This window comes from Onychostoma macrolepis, chromosome 02 (assembly GCF_012432095.1).
Source record: "Onychostoma macrolepis isolate SWU-2019 chromosome 02, ASM1243209v1, whole genome shotgun sequence".
Taxonomy (NCBI): Eukaryota; Metazoa; Chordata; class Actinopteri; order Cypriniformes; family Cyprinidae; genus Onychostoma; species Onychostoma macrolepis.
Window position 1 is genome coordinate 28,226,950 of NC_081156.1, and position 18,246 is coordinate 28,245,195.

The window sequence follows — 18,246 nt, forward strand, 5'->3', positions numbered from 1 at the left end:
AATTCAGAAGGCTGTGAAATAGCTTCAGCTCTTTTGCATTACTAGCGTTTATCCTTTGTGCACCTCTGTCAGTGTTGCCAGATCTCACAGGAAACATGGAATCATTCTTCCCATGAAAGCCTTCCCAAAACATGGCCAAATTGGCTAAATACATTTGCCCTTTCAGGAGGGAATTGCTTAATATGATTTATTTTAGCATTTAGTTATAGAATAAGTTGATTTTTACAATTCAGGTACCCTCTATAAATAGAGATTTTTTTTTTTTTTAATTTGTAACACTGCAGAACAACTTTAATAACGTGTTGACCTTGTTTCTTAGTTATATCCTTTACCATGTGCCAGACAGCTGTGTAATGATGCAAGTAATGTCTTTTCCGTATACAACTGGATCTGTAAATCAGCTTTTAAATTGTAAGTGCAAAAAATATGCATGATCTGAGTTCCCATACTTTTAAATGACTTAATAAAATACAAGCCCAAAGTTGCTTAATAAGCAAACATGTCAACACAGCGCAAGGATAGGACGTAAACAGTGCCATCTAATGGTGACCAGACACAACTGGTCACAGTGGCACAGTGGATCTATATAGCAACAGTCCAATCTTGGCTAATATTTTTGTCTGTGCATGTGTGTTTTGTGTTTTAGAGATAGTGAGAGCCATGACACATGTCATTAACCATGGCATGTCCATGTACTGGGGCACGTCACGCTGGTCAGCGATGGAGATCATGGTGAGTATAGAGAGGAAAAACTTCTGTGCACTTTTCCTTAATGCTTCCTTTTGTTATTTAAGTCAGTCCTGATGAAATATTAAAACTAATTTTTTTTTTTTTCAAATGAAAAGGATATTTTGATATACTATGAGATTTCCATCTGTATTTTCTTGTCTTGTTTTCCAGTATCTAAACACATTTTAAAGTAGAGAAAATTGCATTAGATTTTAGGGCTCTTAAATAGAGAATTTATCAATTTATCGATATATTATTATATTCTTTTATAATATAATTTTTTTCATTATTGTGGATTAAGAAAATTAAATTAAATTAAATAAGAAGTTTTAAGGATGTTTAGATATATTTAATAGACAACAACACAAAAAACTCAATGTGTGTTTACAACACGAATTCCGGAAATGTTGGGACGTTTTTTAAATTTGAATAAAATGAAAACTAAAAGACTTTCAAATCACATGAGCCAATATTTTAATCACAATAGAACATAGGGAACATAAATGTTTAAACAGAGAAATTTTAAATTTTTATCCACTAAATGAGCTCATTTCAAATTTGATGCCTGCTACAGGTCTCAAAAAAGTTGGCACGGGGGCAACAAAAGGCTGAAAAAGCAAGAAATTTTGCTGGGAGAACATCTAGCAACTAATTAAGTTAATTGACATCAGGTCTGTAACATAAAAGGAATGTCTTAGAGGCAGAGTCTCTCAGAAGTAAAGATGGGCAGAGGCTCTCCAATCTGTGAAAGAGTGTGTAAAAAGATTGTGGAATACTTTAAAAACAACGTTCCTCAACGTCAAATTGCAAAGGCTTTGCAAATCTCATCATCTACAGTGCATAACATCATCAAAAGTTTCAGAGAAACTGGAGAAATCTCTGTGCGTAAGGGCCAAGGCTCATTTAAAATGGACTGTTTCAAAGTGGAACAGTGTTCTATGGTCAGACGAGTCCAAATTTGACATTCTTGTTGGAAATCACAGACGCCGTGTCCTCCAGGCTGAAAAGGAGGGAGACCTTCCAGCGTGTTATCAGCATTCAGTTCAAAAGCCAGCATCTCTGATTGTATGGGGGTGCATCAGTGCAGACGGTATGGGCAGCTTGCATGTTTTTGAAGGCACTATGAATGCTGAAAGGTATATAAAGGTTTTAGAGCAACATATGCTCCCCTCCAGACGACGTGTATTTCAGCAGGACAATGCAAAACCACATACTGCAGCTATTACAACAGCGTGGCTTCGTAGTAGAAGAGTCCGGGTGCTGAATTGGCCTGCCATGCTACACCATGGTAAACATGCCCCCATCCCAACTATTTTGAGACCTGTAGCAGGCATCAAATTTGAAATGAGCTCATTTGTGCATAAAATTGTAAAATTTCTCGGTTTAAACATTTGTTATGTTATCTATGTTCTATTGTGAATAAAATATTGGTTCATGTGATTTGAAAGTCTTTTATTTTTTATTTTATTCAAATTTAAAAACGTCCCAACATTTCCGGAATTCAGGTTGTACATCTTTATTCATGAACTATATTAAAATCATTATTTTCTAATTTTTGCCATCTCTTTCTCCCCATGTAGGAGGCATATTCTGTAGCGAGGCAGTTTAATCTGATTCCTCCTGTGTGTGAACAGGCGAATATCATTTATTCCAGAGGGATAAAGTGGAAATGCAGTTGCCAGAGCTTTACCATAAGATTGGTAAAAACAAACACATATTGTATATACACATGAACACACATAATTAAAATATGATCTCTGAAACAGCTTAAAAACACAGTCATGCACCGCAGGTGTTGGAGTGGTTTCCTGGTCTCCTCTAGCCTGTGGCATCATCACAGGGAAATATGAAAACGGCATCCCAGAATCCTCCAGGGCCTCTTTGAAGGTACTTTAAAGGAGTAGTTCAGTCAAAAATGAAAATGTACTCGCCCTCAGGCCATCCAAGGTATAGATGAGTTGATTTCTTCATTAGAATAGATTTGGGGAAATTTAGCATTACATCACTTGCTCACCAGTTAATCCTCTGCAGTGAATGGGTGCCAACATTAACATAACAATAATCAACAAGTAATCCACAAAACTCCAGTCCATCAATTAACATCTTGTGAAGCGAAAAGCTCAGTGTTTGTAAGAAACATATCCATCAAGTCATTTTAAATTTAAATAGTTGCTTCTGGCCAATCAGCTGTTTGGACTCTCATTCTGATGGCACCCATTCCCTGCAGAGCATCCATTGATGAACAAGTAATGTAATGCTAAAATGTTCATTTTTGCGTGAACTGTTCCTTTAATACTGACTGTCATAACAGACACATCATTTCCTCAAGATGTAAGGATTGATATCTGTTGATTAAACTGATATTTATCCAACTGAAATAGTGCCAGATTTCTGTACAAAAACAGCTATACTCAACAGGAGAACAAAGCTGAGTTGAATAGGACAGTCTGACACTGAATGAAGTGATTGAGGAGCTCATATAGTTCATAGATTACACGTTCAGCTAGTATACAGCGATGTCAGGGCAGGTTTGCTGTGCTTGTCTCACTCTCTCGCTTTCTCTCTTTCTCTCTCTGCAGTCATACCAGTGGCTGAAGGAGAAGATTCTGAGCGAGGATGGCAGAAAGCAACAGGCAAAGCTTAAGGAATTGACCCATATAGCTGAGAGGCTCAGCTGTACCCTGCCACAACTTGCCATCGGTAGGTCAAAAGAACTTTTTCACATGAACTGTCACAAAGTGACATTTCTGTCAGTAAAATACTGAATTTCTGCTTTTATGCACATTTCCTGACTGAGAAACAAACCTTGACATTAATCCACAGGGCTTTGAAGTCACCAAATCTGAGAGTTAAAAAAAATGACATACAATTACTTACTTAATGAAAAACAAATCTGGCATTTTTTAGCTGGAAGCATTTTTATGATATGGAAAACCTTGATGGTGACTCTTTTTTCAGTTTTATTATGTGTTTTAATAAATGTGGTGGGGTAATATTCTATTCAAAAATTATTCTTTATTGAAATGTAAGAAATAGTAATTATTTTTATTTTGTTTATTTATTATTGTAGTTTTATTTTTATTAATAATAATAATAATAATAATAATAAATATTTATTAAAAATATGTTCATATTATGTTTTTAATTAATTTAATTTATTGTGTACATTTTGTTTATTTATTTATTAATAATAATAATAATACATCTTATGAAAATCATATTTATACAAACAAAATGATTTTCATAAGATGTATTTATTTAATATTAATAATAATAATAATACATCTTATTAAAATCATTTTGTTTGTATAAATAGTTTTTAATAAATTTTTTGTGTATTTTCTTTTCGATGTAAACAGTTTGATGAACAAAAAAATATTTTGTAAAAAAAAAAAAAAAAAGCCTGTACTGTTAAAAAAAACCCTGTAGAAACAGTACAGTACAGTACTGTTATTACAGTAGCATTTGACTGCAGCACCTGTTCAGAATCCTACCAGCTCATTTGAGATTCCCATGATTCACTGGCTTGAAACTTTCATACATCTAGGAATAAATGACAGATTCCTCATGAATCTATTCTCTGTGTTCCTCTGTAGCCTGGTGCCTCCGTAATGAAGGAGTGAGTTCTGTTCTCCTGGGGACCTCCAACCCTGCACAGCTCACTGAGAACCTGGGGGCGATACAGGCAAGAGATTTATCAAAACATCTCCAACACACTCGCACACTGTGGAATCACTGCCATCCCACAAACTCTGGTGGCCTGCTACTATGGCTCTGTGCTTTTATCTCTTAACACCTATCTTCTGAATCTCACATGGTTCATTTACATTTAAAACATCAAAAACGGGATATTGCTTGATGTTATTTTTATGTGCTAAGGCAAAATTTCACACACTGATAAGAGATCCAACTAAACCAGCTTCAGATGAAGATGGTTTTGCGTAGTTTCTAGCTTGACAAAATGGTTGGACTAGCATTTAGACATAGTCTTTCTCAACCAGGGAGCCAGGGCCCACTAGGGGGCCCTCAGAAAACTTCTAAGGGGGCTTCAAGATGACTTAAAACTATTTAGATTAAACAAGCATTAAAATAAGCTAAAACAACCGAAAATTAAGATAATTTTAATTCATCCAATGTGTTTTAGTAATTAGATCTACATTCTCACTGACAGGTTCTTCCAAAGATCACCGCTCAAGTGGCCTCGGACATCGACAAAATCCTGGGTAACCGTCCCCACAGTAAGAAGGACTACCATCACTAGGCCTTTCTGTGAACCTGTAAGCCTTGAGACTCAGGATCCCGTGCCAGCCCTCTTGTGTCGGGCGGGTGTCCACAGTGTGTGATTCCCACCATTGTGTGTCTGTGTCAACTTCTCCTGCAGAGAGCCATTGTTACTGTTACAGTAGAAATGCTAAAGTGTTATGCATGCTTCTGTTCGACCTATACCTGAGCTCAACCTCGCATTAAGATCTCTGTGGAGACACACCTGCCTGTGAAGCACAGAAGCTCCTGGACTCCCTCGTCTGTGGGGTTTTGTATTCAGCTGTCATAACCCATATGTGCCAAAGTGAACATGGTCTTGACCCTTGACCTCCGGACATCCATTCTGAAAAGGGACTAATGACAGGCCCTTATGAATGGCCCTGATTATGGTCTATAAAACATAATATAAGGAAACGCACTGCATATCATTCTGAGAATGTACAAACTAAGAACTGTGACATATGGCAGAGCAGCATGTAGAGTTCAACTGTGTACATTGGTAAAAATGTGTTGGATTAAAAAGCCATCAACAGCAAAGTGGGCTGTTAGTGTGTTTAAATGTTCTCCAAAAAGTTTAACATCTTTAAATGACTGTTTGTGTATGTTTCCTCTGTAAACCCTACAATTTGTGTCAATTTCTTACTTCTCCATTGTTTTAAATGTACATTATAAAAGAAACTTAGTTTGTTCAAATGCTTATCCAGTGTTAAAGTTACACTGGTTAAAGATTTAAATGCTTGCTGCTGTATTTAGCAACTTTTGAACTGCTAAGCAGTACATACTTGAGTCCGGAGAGTGACAGAAATGCACAACTACTAAAAGCAACTAGTTCATGTCCATGACAAATGGTGTCAAAATGTTTACAGACTTGAAAATGATGAATCTGTTAATTAATGCATTGTGCAGAGTGCTTTTAACATTAAAATAAAAATGTTGCATCTCCAGTTTGTGGCGTTTTGTAAATAAGTGTTTTTAAGTGTTATTTTGCTGGTTGAAGAACATGCTAGAAAAAGTTGCCTGGAAACAAAATAACCTGAAAAGTGTGGGCTACAGTTAAAAAATAAATAAAACGAAACAGAACTAATTTAAAAAGTTAAAAAAAAAACTAGGCCATGACTGAACGGGGAAAAACTAGGTCACACGAAACAGCTAAAATACTGAGTAACATAAACATTACTTTATTTCTCCATAGAGACTACACCCCTCCCTTAATACATTAAGCCCCGCCCACTGAGACTTTCTATTGGATTAACTCCCTGTCAGTTTTAAAATTCCGTTTTTTCATTGGCTCTTCCCCTCTCGTCAACTTATTTCGATTCCATACGCGCCAAACATTGTAGGCCGTGACATATTTAACGCAAATACTTCGAACCAACACGGTTTATGGCTATTGATAATCGAAAAATCCTGTTTGTTTGTAAGCAAGAGTTTGTTTTGTTATTTATTATTTAATCTAGCAGTCCAAAAGGAAAGAAGGAACAATCTCTCTCCGTCTCCAAGGCAGCAGGCAGTAAACTGAAAGCACAGCAAGTGTGTTGTTGAAACGAACAGTGTGCTGGGTGAGTCGCGCTCCTTATAATCATGATGTATTATGCGATATATATGAGCAAAGCTTTCTCGCTAGTCTGGAAAACAATAACGGCGTCGGTTAGAATCTTATTTGTGACTGTCCACTTTGATTTAAAGCGCATCGACGATGTGGCTGATGCAGGGCCGGAGGAGCAGCCCCAGGGGCGACAGTGTTTGTGTTGCTGATGATGACTGCAGTATCAGCAGTGTGATGAAGACTGACTCCTTCTGCATGAACCAGTCCTTCCCCTCCGCGCGCAACTGCACTCTCAGCCGCGTGGACGCATCATCATCATCATCATCAGGTGGGCCAGACAGCTTCCACACCTGTGCCACAATGCGTGGACACTGAAGAGATACCAAATATTACATAATATAAAATAACGATAAAGCTTATGAAAATGACAACAATGCAGCATACAGCAGTAGTTGTTGACAATAAAATGGTACCACGAGGGAGATCTCTTAAGAAGTTGTTGCCAAATGTTTTAAAAATATGGTTATTCAGCTGTGAGTTTCAGAGTGTTTGCTGAAGGAGATTGTTTTCTGCAATACTTTGCCCAAAACGGGTGATTGGGTTACTTTCATTTTGTTTTATCGTGTTTATTTGAAAGACAAAAATATGTAAGACAGAATGGTGGCCTCATTCACTTTCACTGTTTGGGGAAAAAACACTACTGTTCAAAATTGAGGTTGGAATATTTTTTGTAATTGTATTATTAATATTTTTAAATGTTGTTATTATTGTGAAATGTTATTGCAATTAAAAGGTTTCCTAGTTTAATATATTTTAAAAGTAATTTATTCCTGTGATGGCAAAGCTTGCTGTTTGCCATACATTTCTTATCAATGTTGAAAACAATTGTTATTCTTTAGTTCTTTGTGGAAACTGTGGTACTTTCTTTCAGGGTTCTTTTCAAATAAATGTTTTTTTTTTTTTATGCTTAAACTTTTCAACATTTCTCAATTTAACGAATGGAAAATTCAAAAGAGCAGCATTCTTTTTTTTTTTTTTATTAAATAAGTCTTCACTGTCATGTTTTATAAAATTAATGCATCTTTCTAAACAAACAAAATATTCTTTAAAAAAAAAAAAATCTTTTGAACTGTAGTTTACAATGGTTTTGGAAAAGAATGACGAGTAATTAATTTACAGAACATTAATTTTTACTCAATTTCTTTTTCCGAAAGGTGATTCTCATGTTAGTTCATCAGTGGCGATGAGGAATCTTCAGATCTCTGATCTACATTGCTTCCACCCTGTGTCTCCATCATCAGCCCATGGGTCTCCAGTGATGGAGAGCTCTCTGCTCAGACAGCTCATGTGTACCGCTCCAGAGAAGAGAGGCACAGCTCTCACCATCAACCCAAATAAAGCTATCCTGTCCATTAACTGCACCACATTACAGGTATCTGACGATTGTTTTCATCAGAGGCCACATTACACCACATTATTTTAGTAGTAGGGATTCTTTGTCTGGACTTTTAGCTGCACACCTATTCTTTGAACTATTGAGTGATTATTTAAATTATTTATTATTATTTATTGATACAGGTTTTGGATGCAAATGAACATGCTTGTAAGCTGTTTGAGTGTGGATACAGTGATTTGATCGGCCGGAAGCTGACTTCTATCCTAAGAGCCAATCAGATACTAGAGGAAGTCCTGAAGGAGGAGACTCTGGATTCTGATGGAAAGCTAGTTGCCATTTCTGCAAAAGTGGTATGAAACACTGTGGTTAATTAAACAACAATTCGCTTAGCTGTCAGTAAATTATTTCATGAGTCATGAATATTTAATTTATTCCACGCTGCATATTTTGTCCATGGCTCTAATCTCTGCTTTCCTGTGCTGGATGTGAGCATCATTAATTAAAGCATGGCTCTGGATCCTTCTCTCCACAGGTGAGCGCAGTGAGTTTGACAGGAGCGGAGTTTCCTGTGTCTGTGTGGCTTCAGATACCGGAGCAGCTGCAGCAGATCTCAGAGCTCCTGCTGGAGCGAGTGGAGAGAATCACAGCACACGTGACTTTCACTCAAAATGTGAGACTCAGCTAATTGTGCACTGAAAGGTTAACCTTATGTATAAAGTTAAGCATTTGTAAGCATAATTTGATTAATTTAAGCTTATATTGATATTATACTATAAAAATCAACAGAATTTAACTGCTGATTTCAAAAGTTTGGCGTCAGTAAGATATTAGAATGAATTCTGAAGGATCATGTGACACCGATAACTGGAGTAATGGCTGCTGAAAAATCAGTTTTTCTGTAACGGGAATAAATTACTTTTTAAAATATATTAATATATAAAACAGTTTTTGAACTAGAATTACATTTTCCAATATTTCTATTGTGTTTTTGATCAAATAAATGCAGCCTTTTCAAAAACATTTTAGAAAATCTTACTGACCCCAAACTTTTAAACTCTAGTGTACCTTTTAAAGAAAATTGTTGGTAAAGCTGTTGCTCAGTTGGCCAGAAAAGTTTTAGCTCCTCCTTCTGTTTCCTCAGGGTGGAATCCTTAGTTGTGACTCCACTTTGGCCCATCTTTATGGTTACCACACTGCTGAAGAGATGACTGGCCTGTCAATCATGTCTCTGATGCCGTCACTACAGATCCCCTTCCATTGCAGGACTCCCAAGGTCACAATGTTTTTTTTTTTTTTTTAGCTTTATTTCAATTCATAAATGTATATGATAGTCTACTGTGCACCTTCACATAGCTTGTTTCTTTACCTTTGTGTTTCAGGTGTTGCGTGTTCAGAGAGTGCATGTGCAGGCCATGTCTGGTTTGGTGGTGCCAGCATGTGTCCGTCTGCAGGCTGCTGTTTCCTGTGGAAGATCACCGCTGCAGATTAAAGGATCAGCACATCCAGAACCTTCACGACAGACCAACCAAACTCCTTCAGGTCAGTCCTCACCCTTTCACTGCAGTGCATGCAGTTTTATAACTCATAGTTGCTTCAACAGACTAAAGTCACAGTGACATCGAAAATAAAAATGTGCAGATTTCCTAACTGAATCATATTTCTGTATCTGTGGGAATTCATTTATAGCCCAGAGCCACTAGTTAAAGTGACTTTCCAATATTTGCTCTGGCATGAAGGAAATCTGTTTTCATTGAGTTTCTTGGTATTTGTCCAATCTAATTAGCTTAGTTGCTGATGTAATAAATAAAATTTGCTATTGATTTCAGTGTGATCATTGCAGTGTACTCTTGTCCTGCAGGTGGTAAATCAGGGGCGGGTGGTGTCCTGTCCCCCAGCGCAGATGTGCTGTACTCTGGGTCAGTGTGTGTGTTTGCTCCCAGTAGCTGCCTCCTGACGCTCCTGCCCAACGGCACCATTCACAGTCTCAACAACCCCTTCAGCTCTCTGCTGCTCGGATATAACAGCAGTCAGCTGCTCGGAAAGGTACAGATCAGAATCAGAATGAGCTTTATTGCCAGGTATGTTTACACATACGAGGAATTTGTTTTTGTGACAGAAGCTTCCACAGTGCAACAGAATGACAGTGACAGAACAAAAACACAGATAATAAAAGAATAAAAATAGAACATGTAAATAAGGAATGACAATATACAAATTGAGAATTGTATGTACAGTACAGGTATACAGTAGACAGTTTTGTATGTACAGGTATATTATGTGCAAGTTTGAAGTGTAGACTAAGTATGTGTGTTAGATAATTAAGTGTATACATAGTGTTGTGTGTTCCACAATTATTGTCAAGTGTTCATGAGATGGATTGCCTGAGGTAAGAAACTGTTCCTGTGCCTGGCCCTTCTGGAGCTCTGTAGCGTCGACCAGACGGCAACAGTTCAAAGAGGGAGTGTTAATCATATTAATCATCAACAATAGGTGCATTCGAAGAAACGAATTAGCCAGATCATGATTAGCGTGATGATATCATCTTGGATGTGTCATTTGATCTCGGATGTAATGAGCGACGTACGAAGAACGGGCCCCAGTTCTTGGAGAGTGGGGAGGGTTGTACCAATGATTCGCTCAGCAGTCCTGACTACCCTCTGTAGTCTTCTGAGGTCAGATTTGGTAGCTGAGCTGAACCAGACAGTTATTGAAGTGCAGAGGACGGATTCAATGATGGCGGAGTAGAACTGTTTCAGGTTGAACTTCTGCTATGAAACATTCCGTTGGGATTTGTTACGTTTGTATAACTCTCTTTTAATGAAAAGTTTTAGTTGATCCACTTTGATTTATCTAGTCCAACCATTGTTATTTGAGTATTATTGATGTACTGTTATAGTTTTTATTAATATTTTCAATTAGTTTTTTCAGTTTATTTTAATGTAATTTTTTAGTGCTTTTGTTTCAAAGTTTAAAATATTTAAATTATTTTTATTATATTTGTTTTTATTTCAATTAACAAAAATATGATAATAGTTTTAGTTAACGATAACATTGAATCCAATGTTTCCAAGCTAGTTTACATGCTAAAAGCAGGCCTGTGCATCTGTGTGTAGAATGTCACATATCTGATACCGGCATTTTATGAGCGAGTTCGTGCTGCGGACCGAAGTGGCCACCCTACATCTCATCCACATGATCCATCCAGCCCCTCTGACAGATGCACCGGTACAGAGATATGATGTGCTTTAAAGATACACACACTTTAGCTTGTGATGCTGTGCTAACGTCCCCTCACTTCCTGTCTGCCTACTTCTCAGACCCCTGTGGATGTTCTGCTAGTGCTAGCTGTTGCCCTACTGATGTTCTAACCCTCTCTACTGATATGCTCACAACTAAGGAAGATCAACAGGAGACATGTAGTGAGTTCCTTCTCTTATTGCTCCACACATATAATGTATTGTATTATATTATATTATATTGCTGTCACTTAATAATTTAATTTTTTTGTTGTATTTATTTTTGTAACAACAGGTTTTTATTTTTATTTATTTATTTTTGCATGCCGTAACTTGATTTATGGCTAATTGAATGATATGTGCAGATCCAAACACAGTGCTTGCTGGTGACAGTGTGATGGTGCATCTAGCCATGCGTAGGAGAGCAGGTCTTGGGAAAGGGAAGAGGATCTTCACTGGGACAAGCACTAAACTGGAGAAGGAGAACAGTGTCCTATCAACCATGACCTCACCTGCTGTCACCTCCACACCACTGAATGGGTTAGATACTCCACTAAATCCTCTCATTTCATTTTTTTTTCTTTTTTCTTTCTTTATTAAAATGCACAGTTTAAGAGTAAATTGCATTTCAGGATGTCAGAATTTTTTAAAATATTATTTAAATTATAAAATATATGGAATATATTGTTGCTTATAATTTGCAATTTAATTATTGCAAATTAATGGGCATATTATTTGTACATTTTTCCTCCCACTTAACCCAAAAGTTTTTGTCTTTTTGTTCATAAAGCATGTTATAGCAGTGTTGTTTTAGTATCATTGAGATATTATTCTAGTTTTTATTAATATTTTCACTTTTTATTTTTATGTATCTTCCCTTTCCGTTTCAATTTTGGTTCAAATTTTATTAATTAGTCATTTGTTCTGTTCATATATAGATATAGAGAGATGGATGGAGAGATATATGTGTATATATATATATATATATATATATATATATTTTATTAGTTGTATTTATTTTAGTACATCAACTAAATGGAAATGAGAAATGTTACCTTGGCAATATAGATGGTACAGAAAAAAGAAAACTGATGACAAGTGCAGGTTGTCATTATCTATCATCATTCTTCATTCTCTGTTGTTCTCAGGTTGGATGACACTACAGAGCTTTGTGAGCAAATTGTGGATGTGACTGCTCGAGTATCTGAGTCTGACTCTGCCAACTCCACCACCGCTCTGCTACAGACCTTTACTCTGGTGGAGTCCCAGGAAGTCCACAAAACCTGCCTCTCCACTACTGTCTCTCCTCATTGTGGCCCGTCAGAGCAGCTCTTCGCTGGGCGAGATGCCTCCAAGGTCCCGAACTCAGACCGTACAGAAGCTCCAGTAAAGTCCTGTGACTCTGTGCCAAATTCAAAACCTCCCACAAAGGCCTGCCAGTGTTCAGAGAAAGCTCAGCTTCAGGATTCCAGCTTTGAGGTGATTTCCCTGGGCAGTGGGTCATCGTCTGGGTTCTGCGAGCGGCTTGTGGGCGGCTCTGGTCCTGAAAAGTTAGATGAGTCTCAGCAGGGACGTCAGCTAGCAGAATCGGGCAGCACCTTTCTGGATTTGAATTCTAACGGAGATGTCATTGTTCATGCCATGTCAGAGATGGACCTGAATGACAGTGTTGAGATCCCAAACGCCTCTGCAGATCTTAACCATTCGCTTACCTCATGTGACACCGCTGAGCTCCTTCGAACCCCTTCACCCTTCGTTGTGGAATCCGACCCTGAAGCAGAAGCTCAAATCTGTCCAGAGCAAGAGACAACGCAAAAACCTGCCCCATCACCACAAGAGCAAGAACAACAAACATGCCCTCGGCAGAAAACTCTAGAGAAACTGCCAAAAAATCATGTAACCAAACTTCGAGAACAGTGGAATTCCTTTTCGGAACATGCTGTCGGCCATGTTCTGGATCTCCGGAAGGGTAGAATTCTGTTGCCAGGCGACATTCCTGCCACCTCCACTCCTAAGAAGGTGAAGGCGAACTCTTCCATTCCAGAGGGCAGGATTCATGTGACCTGCTACAACAGAGACGGAACACCAATCGGTATGTCAACCTGTTGTAATTATACAGGGACCAGTAATGGCCATTTTGTATCAGATTATATAAGGGATGGTTATTATTGTAAAGACCTTTAAAATGGAGGAATTGTAGCTAAACATGTAGTTGGCTAACTTTTGTTGCAAGGTTCATTGTTTTCTACTTTGTAGTGGTTAATTTTTCCTAGTGGAAACTTAAAAGGGACAAATTAAATTTTTCATAATTTTACCAAACCTTATGACTTACTTCAACTCAAGAGAAGATATTTTGAAACATTTTGGGAACCAAACAGCATAGGAGCCCATTGAGCTCCATTATATGGACACTGTGATATTTTGCAAAATATCATCTTTAATGTTCCATAGAAGAAAGGACATGAAACATGACTGTGATTAAAAGACAGAATGTTAATTTTGGGTGAACTGTCCCTTTAAGGTAATCCACCAGTGAAATGATAAAATAATTTTAACTCCAAATCAACATTTTATATCCATTTATTTATTTGGCAAGTAGCTGTGTAATAAGCTTGATATTGTAGTCATTATTGCAAAATAAACCCCTTCGGGGTGATCCAAGACCCTTGTCTGGGTTTATTTTGTGATAATGACTGTACTTTATCTCTTACTGTACTTAATTTTTCCATTTCAAACTGTGTACTCTTTCTGTATGCCGGGTCTCAAAAACACCATCCATCTTTTCTTCTGTACATTTCTGATGTTCCAGTGCATGAAGGCAACTGATAAAGTGGTAATTTTCAGTGTCTCTTTCTCACTCTGTGTAGAGGTGCAGTGTGATGTACGCTTGGTGTCCCTGTCCAGCGGCAGCTCTCTGGTCTGTCTGTGGCTGAGTGGGAATCATCTCCTGCTCCACCACCAGGAGGCGCCACAGAGCACAATGTCTCCCACAGTGAGGACAGGAGCCCCAGAACAGGAGGCCTTTGCCTGCAGTCTCGCTGAGGTGATCTGCCTAAATGCATTAAAACTGAGCTCTTTAAAGGGAGAGTCCACCCAAAAATGTTGTTCCAAACATGTATGCATTTCTTTCTTCTGTGGAACACACAAGGAGATATTTTGAACAAAGTAACTCATACATACAAAGTGGACTATTAACTTTCATATCTGCATGTAAGATAAAGCAGCAACCTTCCTTTCTTCCTCATTTAGGCAGTTCGTTCAGACGCCTTGCGCTCTTCTGTGGACTTGGAGCAGTCCGGAGCGTGTGAGGGTTACTTTGAAGAAGACTATCGTCCGCTGCGCTCCATTGGAAAAGGAGCCTTTGGTTTTGTCTGGCTCGCTGCAAGAAGGATAGATGCACAGGAAGTCAGTGACACTCTTTTCTGCACTCACTGCTGTTCATGCACTCATATTCATCCGGTTGCGAGATAATAACTTGATAACGGTGACGTCAGTTGTTCAAACCTTGGTCAGGGTTCTTAAGAGAGCATGTTTACACACTGAGTCAGTATCATTGTTGTAGGGTGTATCCAGTCTTTTATGGACAATTATATGAGCTGGTAAAGAGATGTTGAATTTATTATCTCACTTCAATTTCAGGTGGTTGTGAAGTTTATTAGGAAAAGTGCAGTGGTGAGTGAATGCTGGGTGGATGATCCTGATCTGGGCCGGGTCAGTCAAGAAGTGGCCATACTGGTTCGCCTGCAACACCCCAATATTGTGAAGGTACATTGAGAGAACTGTTTGAGTTCATATTAATATTTTAAATATTTGTTGCCAAATTAAATGATGCAACAGCCTCTTAAAAAAACAATTTGGCCATTAGGTTCCCTAAATGCAAATGTTGCTGTTGGAATGTCCATTTCAATCCGTTCACATGCTTTAAAACCTTTTAAACTACATTTTTACTGTACTATTTATCTCATTTAAAAATACAGTACACTGCAAATGTTTGGAGTCGGATATATATATATATATTTTTTTTTTTTTTAATTGATACTTTTATTCAGCAAGGATGCATTAAATTGAAGGCAATGAGATTTATAAATGTTACAAAATATTTCTATTTCAAATAAATGCTGCTCTTTTGAACTTTCAGTTCATCAAAGAATCCTGGAAAATCACACTGTTATTAAATCAGCATATTAGAATGATTTCTGAATGATCATGTGATCAAGTGGACTGGTGGCTGCTGAAAATTCAGCTTTGCCATCACAGGAATAAATTGCATATTAAAAAATTAAAACAGAAAATGGTCATTTTTAAATTGTAATAATTTTTCACAATATTACCGTTTTACTATATTTCTGATCAAATAACTTAATCAAAGCAGCCTTGGTAAGCTTAAGAGAATACAAAAACACTAACCCCAAACATTTGGAAAAATAAACTTATAGTTATAGCGTTGTCAAAATGCTAGTGATCGTATGTTAACTATTGGTGTTTATGAGTGTATTACTTTTTTGCTGCAGGTGCTGGAGGTGTTTGAGAATGAGAGATTCTTCCAAATGGTCATGGAGAAACACGGGGATGGGCTTGACCTGTTTGAGTTTATCGACATGCAGCCGAGACTGGACGAGCCTCTGGCAAGCTACATCTTCAGACAGGTGAGAAACAGGCTGAGAACTGTTGATGTTGTAATTGGATCACTTTTCTGATGTATATCTGTATATTTCTGTACTTAGTTGGTAGCCGCAGTGAGTTACCTGCGTGGCAAAAGAGTGCTCCACAGGGACATAAAGGATGAAAATATCATCATAAACTCTAAATTCCACGTCCGGCTGATCGACTTTGGCTCTGCTGCCCTGCTGGAACCCGGAAAGCTCTTCTACACCTTCTGTGGCACTCTGGAGTACTGCTCCCCAGAGGTGCTTCAGGGAAACCCGTACGTACTGAAACATCTCACAGCCAGTCTCGGTTCCATCTGTGCGTCTGAGATTGATGAGGTCAAAACACAGGATAGGATCAAGTAGTTAAGGGTCTACGAAGGGTTACATAAAGGTTATACATTCATGTATATAAAATAAGCAACACATTAACTACAGTATGACTGAGATTACCACTGATTGCCACCTTGAACATTTCATGTTCACGATTTATCAGAGCAGGTCTTTCTTTATTTTCCCTCAATAAAAATGTAGTGACTTAACTTTTTTTTTTATTCACTCAGGTTTCATAAATCCTGTTTGGATATTGAAATGGGTTTGAATACCCAGTTCAACTTAGAAACATGCAACATCACAATTAAAGTTTGTTAAATGCAATTTTTATGTTGACTCTAAGCCTTTGTAGGAGAATGTCAGGTGAATGCAAGAAAGCATTATACTTGCATTTACAGGTTAAATATGAAACTTCTTTCTTTTTTTTTTGGATGTAGGTACGAGGGTCCAGAGCTGGAGTTGTGGTCTCTAGGAGTGCTCTTGTATACCCTACTCTTCAGTGAAAACCCATTTTGCAGTGTGGAGGAAACCCTGAAGGCCCGAATCAACCCTCCATGCCAGATATCTACAGGTTTGCAGCCATGAAGACTGACTGGATGGCTTTTATACTAATTTGGCTTTATTCAGGGTTTCTGTGGGTCTTAAGTGTCTCAATTCTCCCTTCCACAAATGAAGGCATTAAAAAGGTCTTAATTGGAGCAAAAATTTTATATCTTCCTCATTGTTTTTGGCTTATTTACCAGTACGTCTGTCTAAATCAAGATGCATTTACTTGATGCAAAATGAAGATATGAAGTCTTGTTTTTGAGTTTATGCTTAAAATAGGACACAATATCTGTCAAAGAATACTTGTTTCCCTTTAAATTAAGTTGAATTTCTGAGCCTATTGGCAGATATTTGTTCTCATTTTAATCACGAGTTCTTTTTGAACAATTTCTCAGAAAATAAGACTTAGGACATTTACTTTTTAAAATAAAACTTGCAAAAACACTGTTTATTACTGTTTAACCTGTTACTTTGTTCTTGTTTTAGAGTTGTATGCACTGTTGGCTGGTCTTTTGCACCCAGTGGTTGATCAGAGAATGACTCTAGAGGAGCTCTTGGAGTCGCAGTGGATTCAGCAACCCATAAATCTAGCAGAGTACTCATGGGGAGAGGTCTTCCCCTCCAGCAACGGTAAGAGAATTGGTTTTAGGTTATTTCATCCACCAAAATGATTATAATATTCAGCTCAAACACCTTTTTCTTTAACTCAAATGATGCAGAGCTTCGTACATCATATACTTTATCTCAGAATCCACAGAACATGTGGAGCCCAACTCGTGTGTGCACCAGGCAGACATCCTCTACCTGGACCCCGAAAACACGTCTGAGGACACTCCTTTAGAAGATGAGGAGGATGAGGATGAGGAGCAGAGGAGAACAATGGCGGCACTGCAGTGCGAGCTGCTGAAATATCTCACCGACGAGTGAGGAACTGTTGTGAAAGAAACGCTAATGCGTTTTGCTCAACTAATTATGACATTACATCTAATGTCACCATGAACACTAATGCACACAATCTCTGCAGAACTCTGTCCACCTGCCGCTTTCCTCCTTGATGATACCAGTCCGTCCAAAGAGCAAAAGGAAAGTGTGACTGGGAATGGAAGCCATCTGTGTTGCTAAGAAACAGCTTTATATCTGTGTTTGGTGAAGGAATTGGAGTGTATTTATCAGTGTATTGTTTTTTTACCTTTCATGGAGTTTTTAAAACATTGCATTCTGAGATGTGGAATGTGCTTGCTGTTTGTTGTAATACTATGGTGTTGAGCACCAGGATTGTCCTGTTAAAACATGGCACGTGCACTAGACCTGGATGAGGGTCACCTGAGCGTCAAGATATGTTATTAGGCCTTCAAAGCTTTAAAAGAATTTTAGTTTGATTTTTAACCTTTTAAGTTATAAATATTTTAATTATTTTTAACATTTCGATATTTATCCTCTGAATAAATTGTTATTGGCATAATTTAAGTTTGCTTTTGGTAACTCTGGTTTTTTTTTCACATTGTACACAGGCTTTGTAAAGCCTCTATCAAATGTTAATATCAATGGAAT

General features: G+C 37.8%; 2 protein-coding genes across 6 annotated transcripts in view; both read left to right on the top strand.

Moving 5' to 3' along the window:
• Nucleotides 1–5,936, top strand: part of kcnab1b (potassium voltage-gated channel subfamily A regulatory beta subunit 1b) — a 37,953-nt gene extending 32,017 nt beyond the window's left edge. Inside the window, 7 exon segments of the mRNA XM_058762343.1 lie at nucleotides 647–732; nucleotides 2,310–2,361; nucleotides 2,364–2,429; nucleotides 2,522–2,616; nucleotides 3,309–3,429; nucleotides 4,326–4,414; nucleotides 4,901–5,936. Of these exon segments, the coding sequence (XP_058618326.1) occupies nucleotides 647–732; nucleotides 2,310–2,361; nucleotides 2,364–2,429; nucleotides 2,522–2,616; nucleotides 3,309–3,429; nucleotides 4,326–4,414; nucleotides 4,901–4,990 (599 nt within the window). The 3' untranslated portion in view covers nucleotides 4,991–5,936.
• A 354-nt stretch (nucleotides 5,937–6,290) lies between these two features.
• On the top strand, nucleotides 6,291–18,234 carry pask (PAS domain containing serine/threonine kinase). 5 transcript variants are annotated; one of them, XR_009266977.1, is made up of 21 exons: nucleotides 6,291–6,551; nucleotides 6,679–6,866; nucleotides 7,753–7,970; nucleotides 8,117–8,284; nucleotides 8,467–8,604; nucleotides 9,076–9,207; nucleotides 9,314–9,473; nucleotides 9,793–9,977; nucleotides 11,048–11,159; nucleotides 11,252–11,353; nucleotides 11,536–11,710; nucleotides 12,319–13,262; nucleotides 14,038–14,213; nucleotides 14,420–14,575; nucleotides 14,810–14,935; nucleotides 15,682–15,816; nucleotides 15,895–16,094; nucleotides 16,587–16,720; nucleotides 17,182–17,325; nucleotides 17,415–17,618; nucleotides 17,720–18,234. XR_009266977.1 is itself a non-coding variant. In XM_058751484.1 (21 exons), the coding sequence occupies exons 2-21, from the start codon at nucleotides 6,689–6,691 to the stop codon at nucleotides 17,748–17,750; spliced, it is 3,789 nt and encodes a 1,262-aa protein (XP_058607467.1). In that variant the 5' UTR covers nucleotides 6,291–6,551; nucleotides 6,679–6,688; the 3' UTR covers nucleotides 17,751–18,233. The 5 variants fall into 5 exon arrangements, 4 of the variants coding, with proteins under 4 accessions (XP_058607467.1, XP_058607475.1, XP_058607493.1 ...); XM_058751484.1 differs by having other exon boundaries at nucleotides 17,444–17,618; nucleotides 17,720–18,233; XM_058751492.1 differs by having other exon boundaries at nucleotides 6,679–6,861; nucleotides 7,751–7,970; nucleotides 17,444–17,618; nucleotides 17,720–18,233.
• Nucleotides 18,235–18,246: the final 12 nt, after the last annotated feature.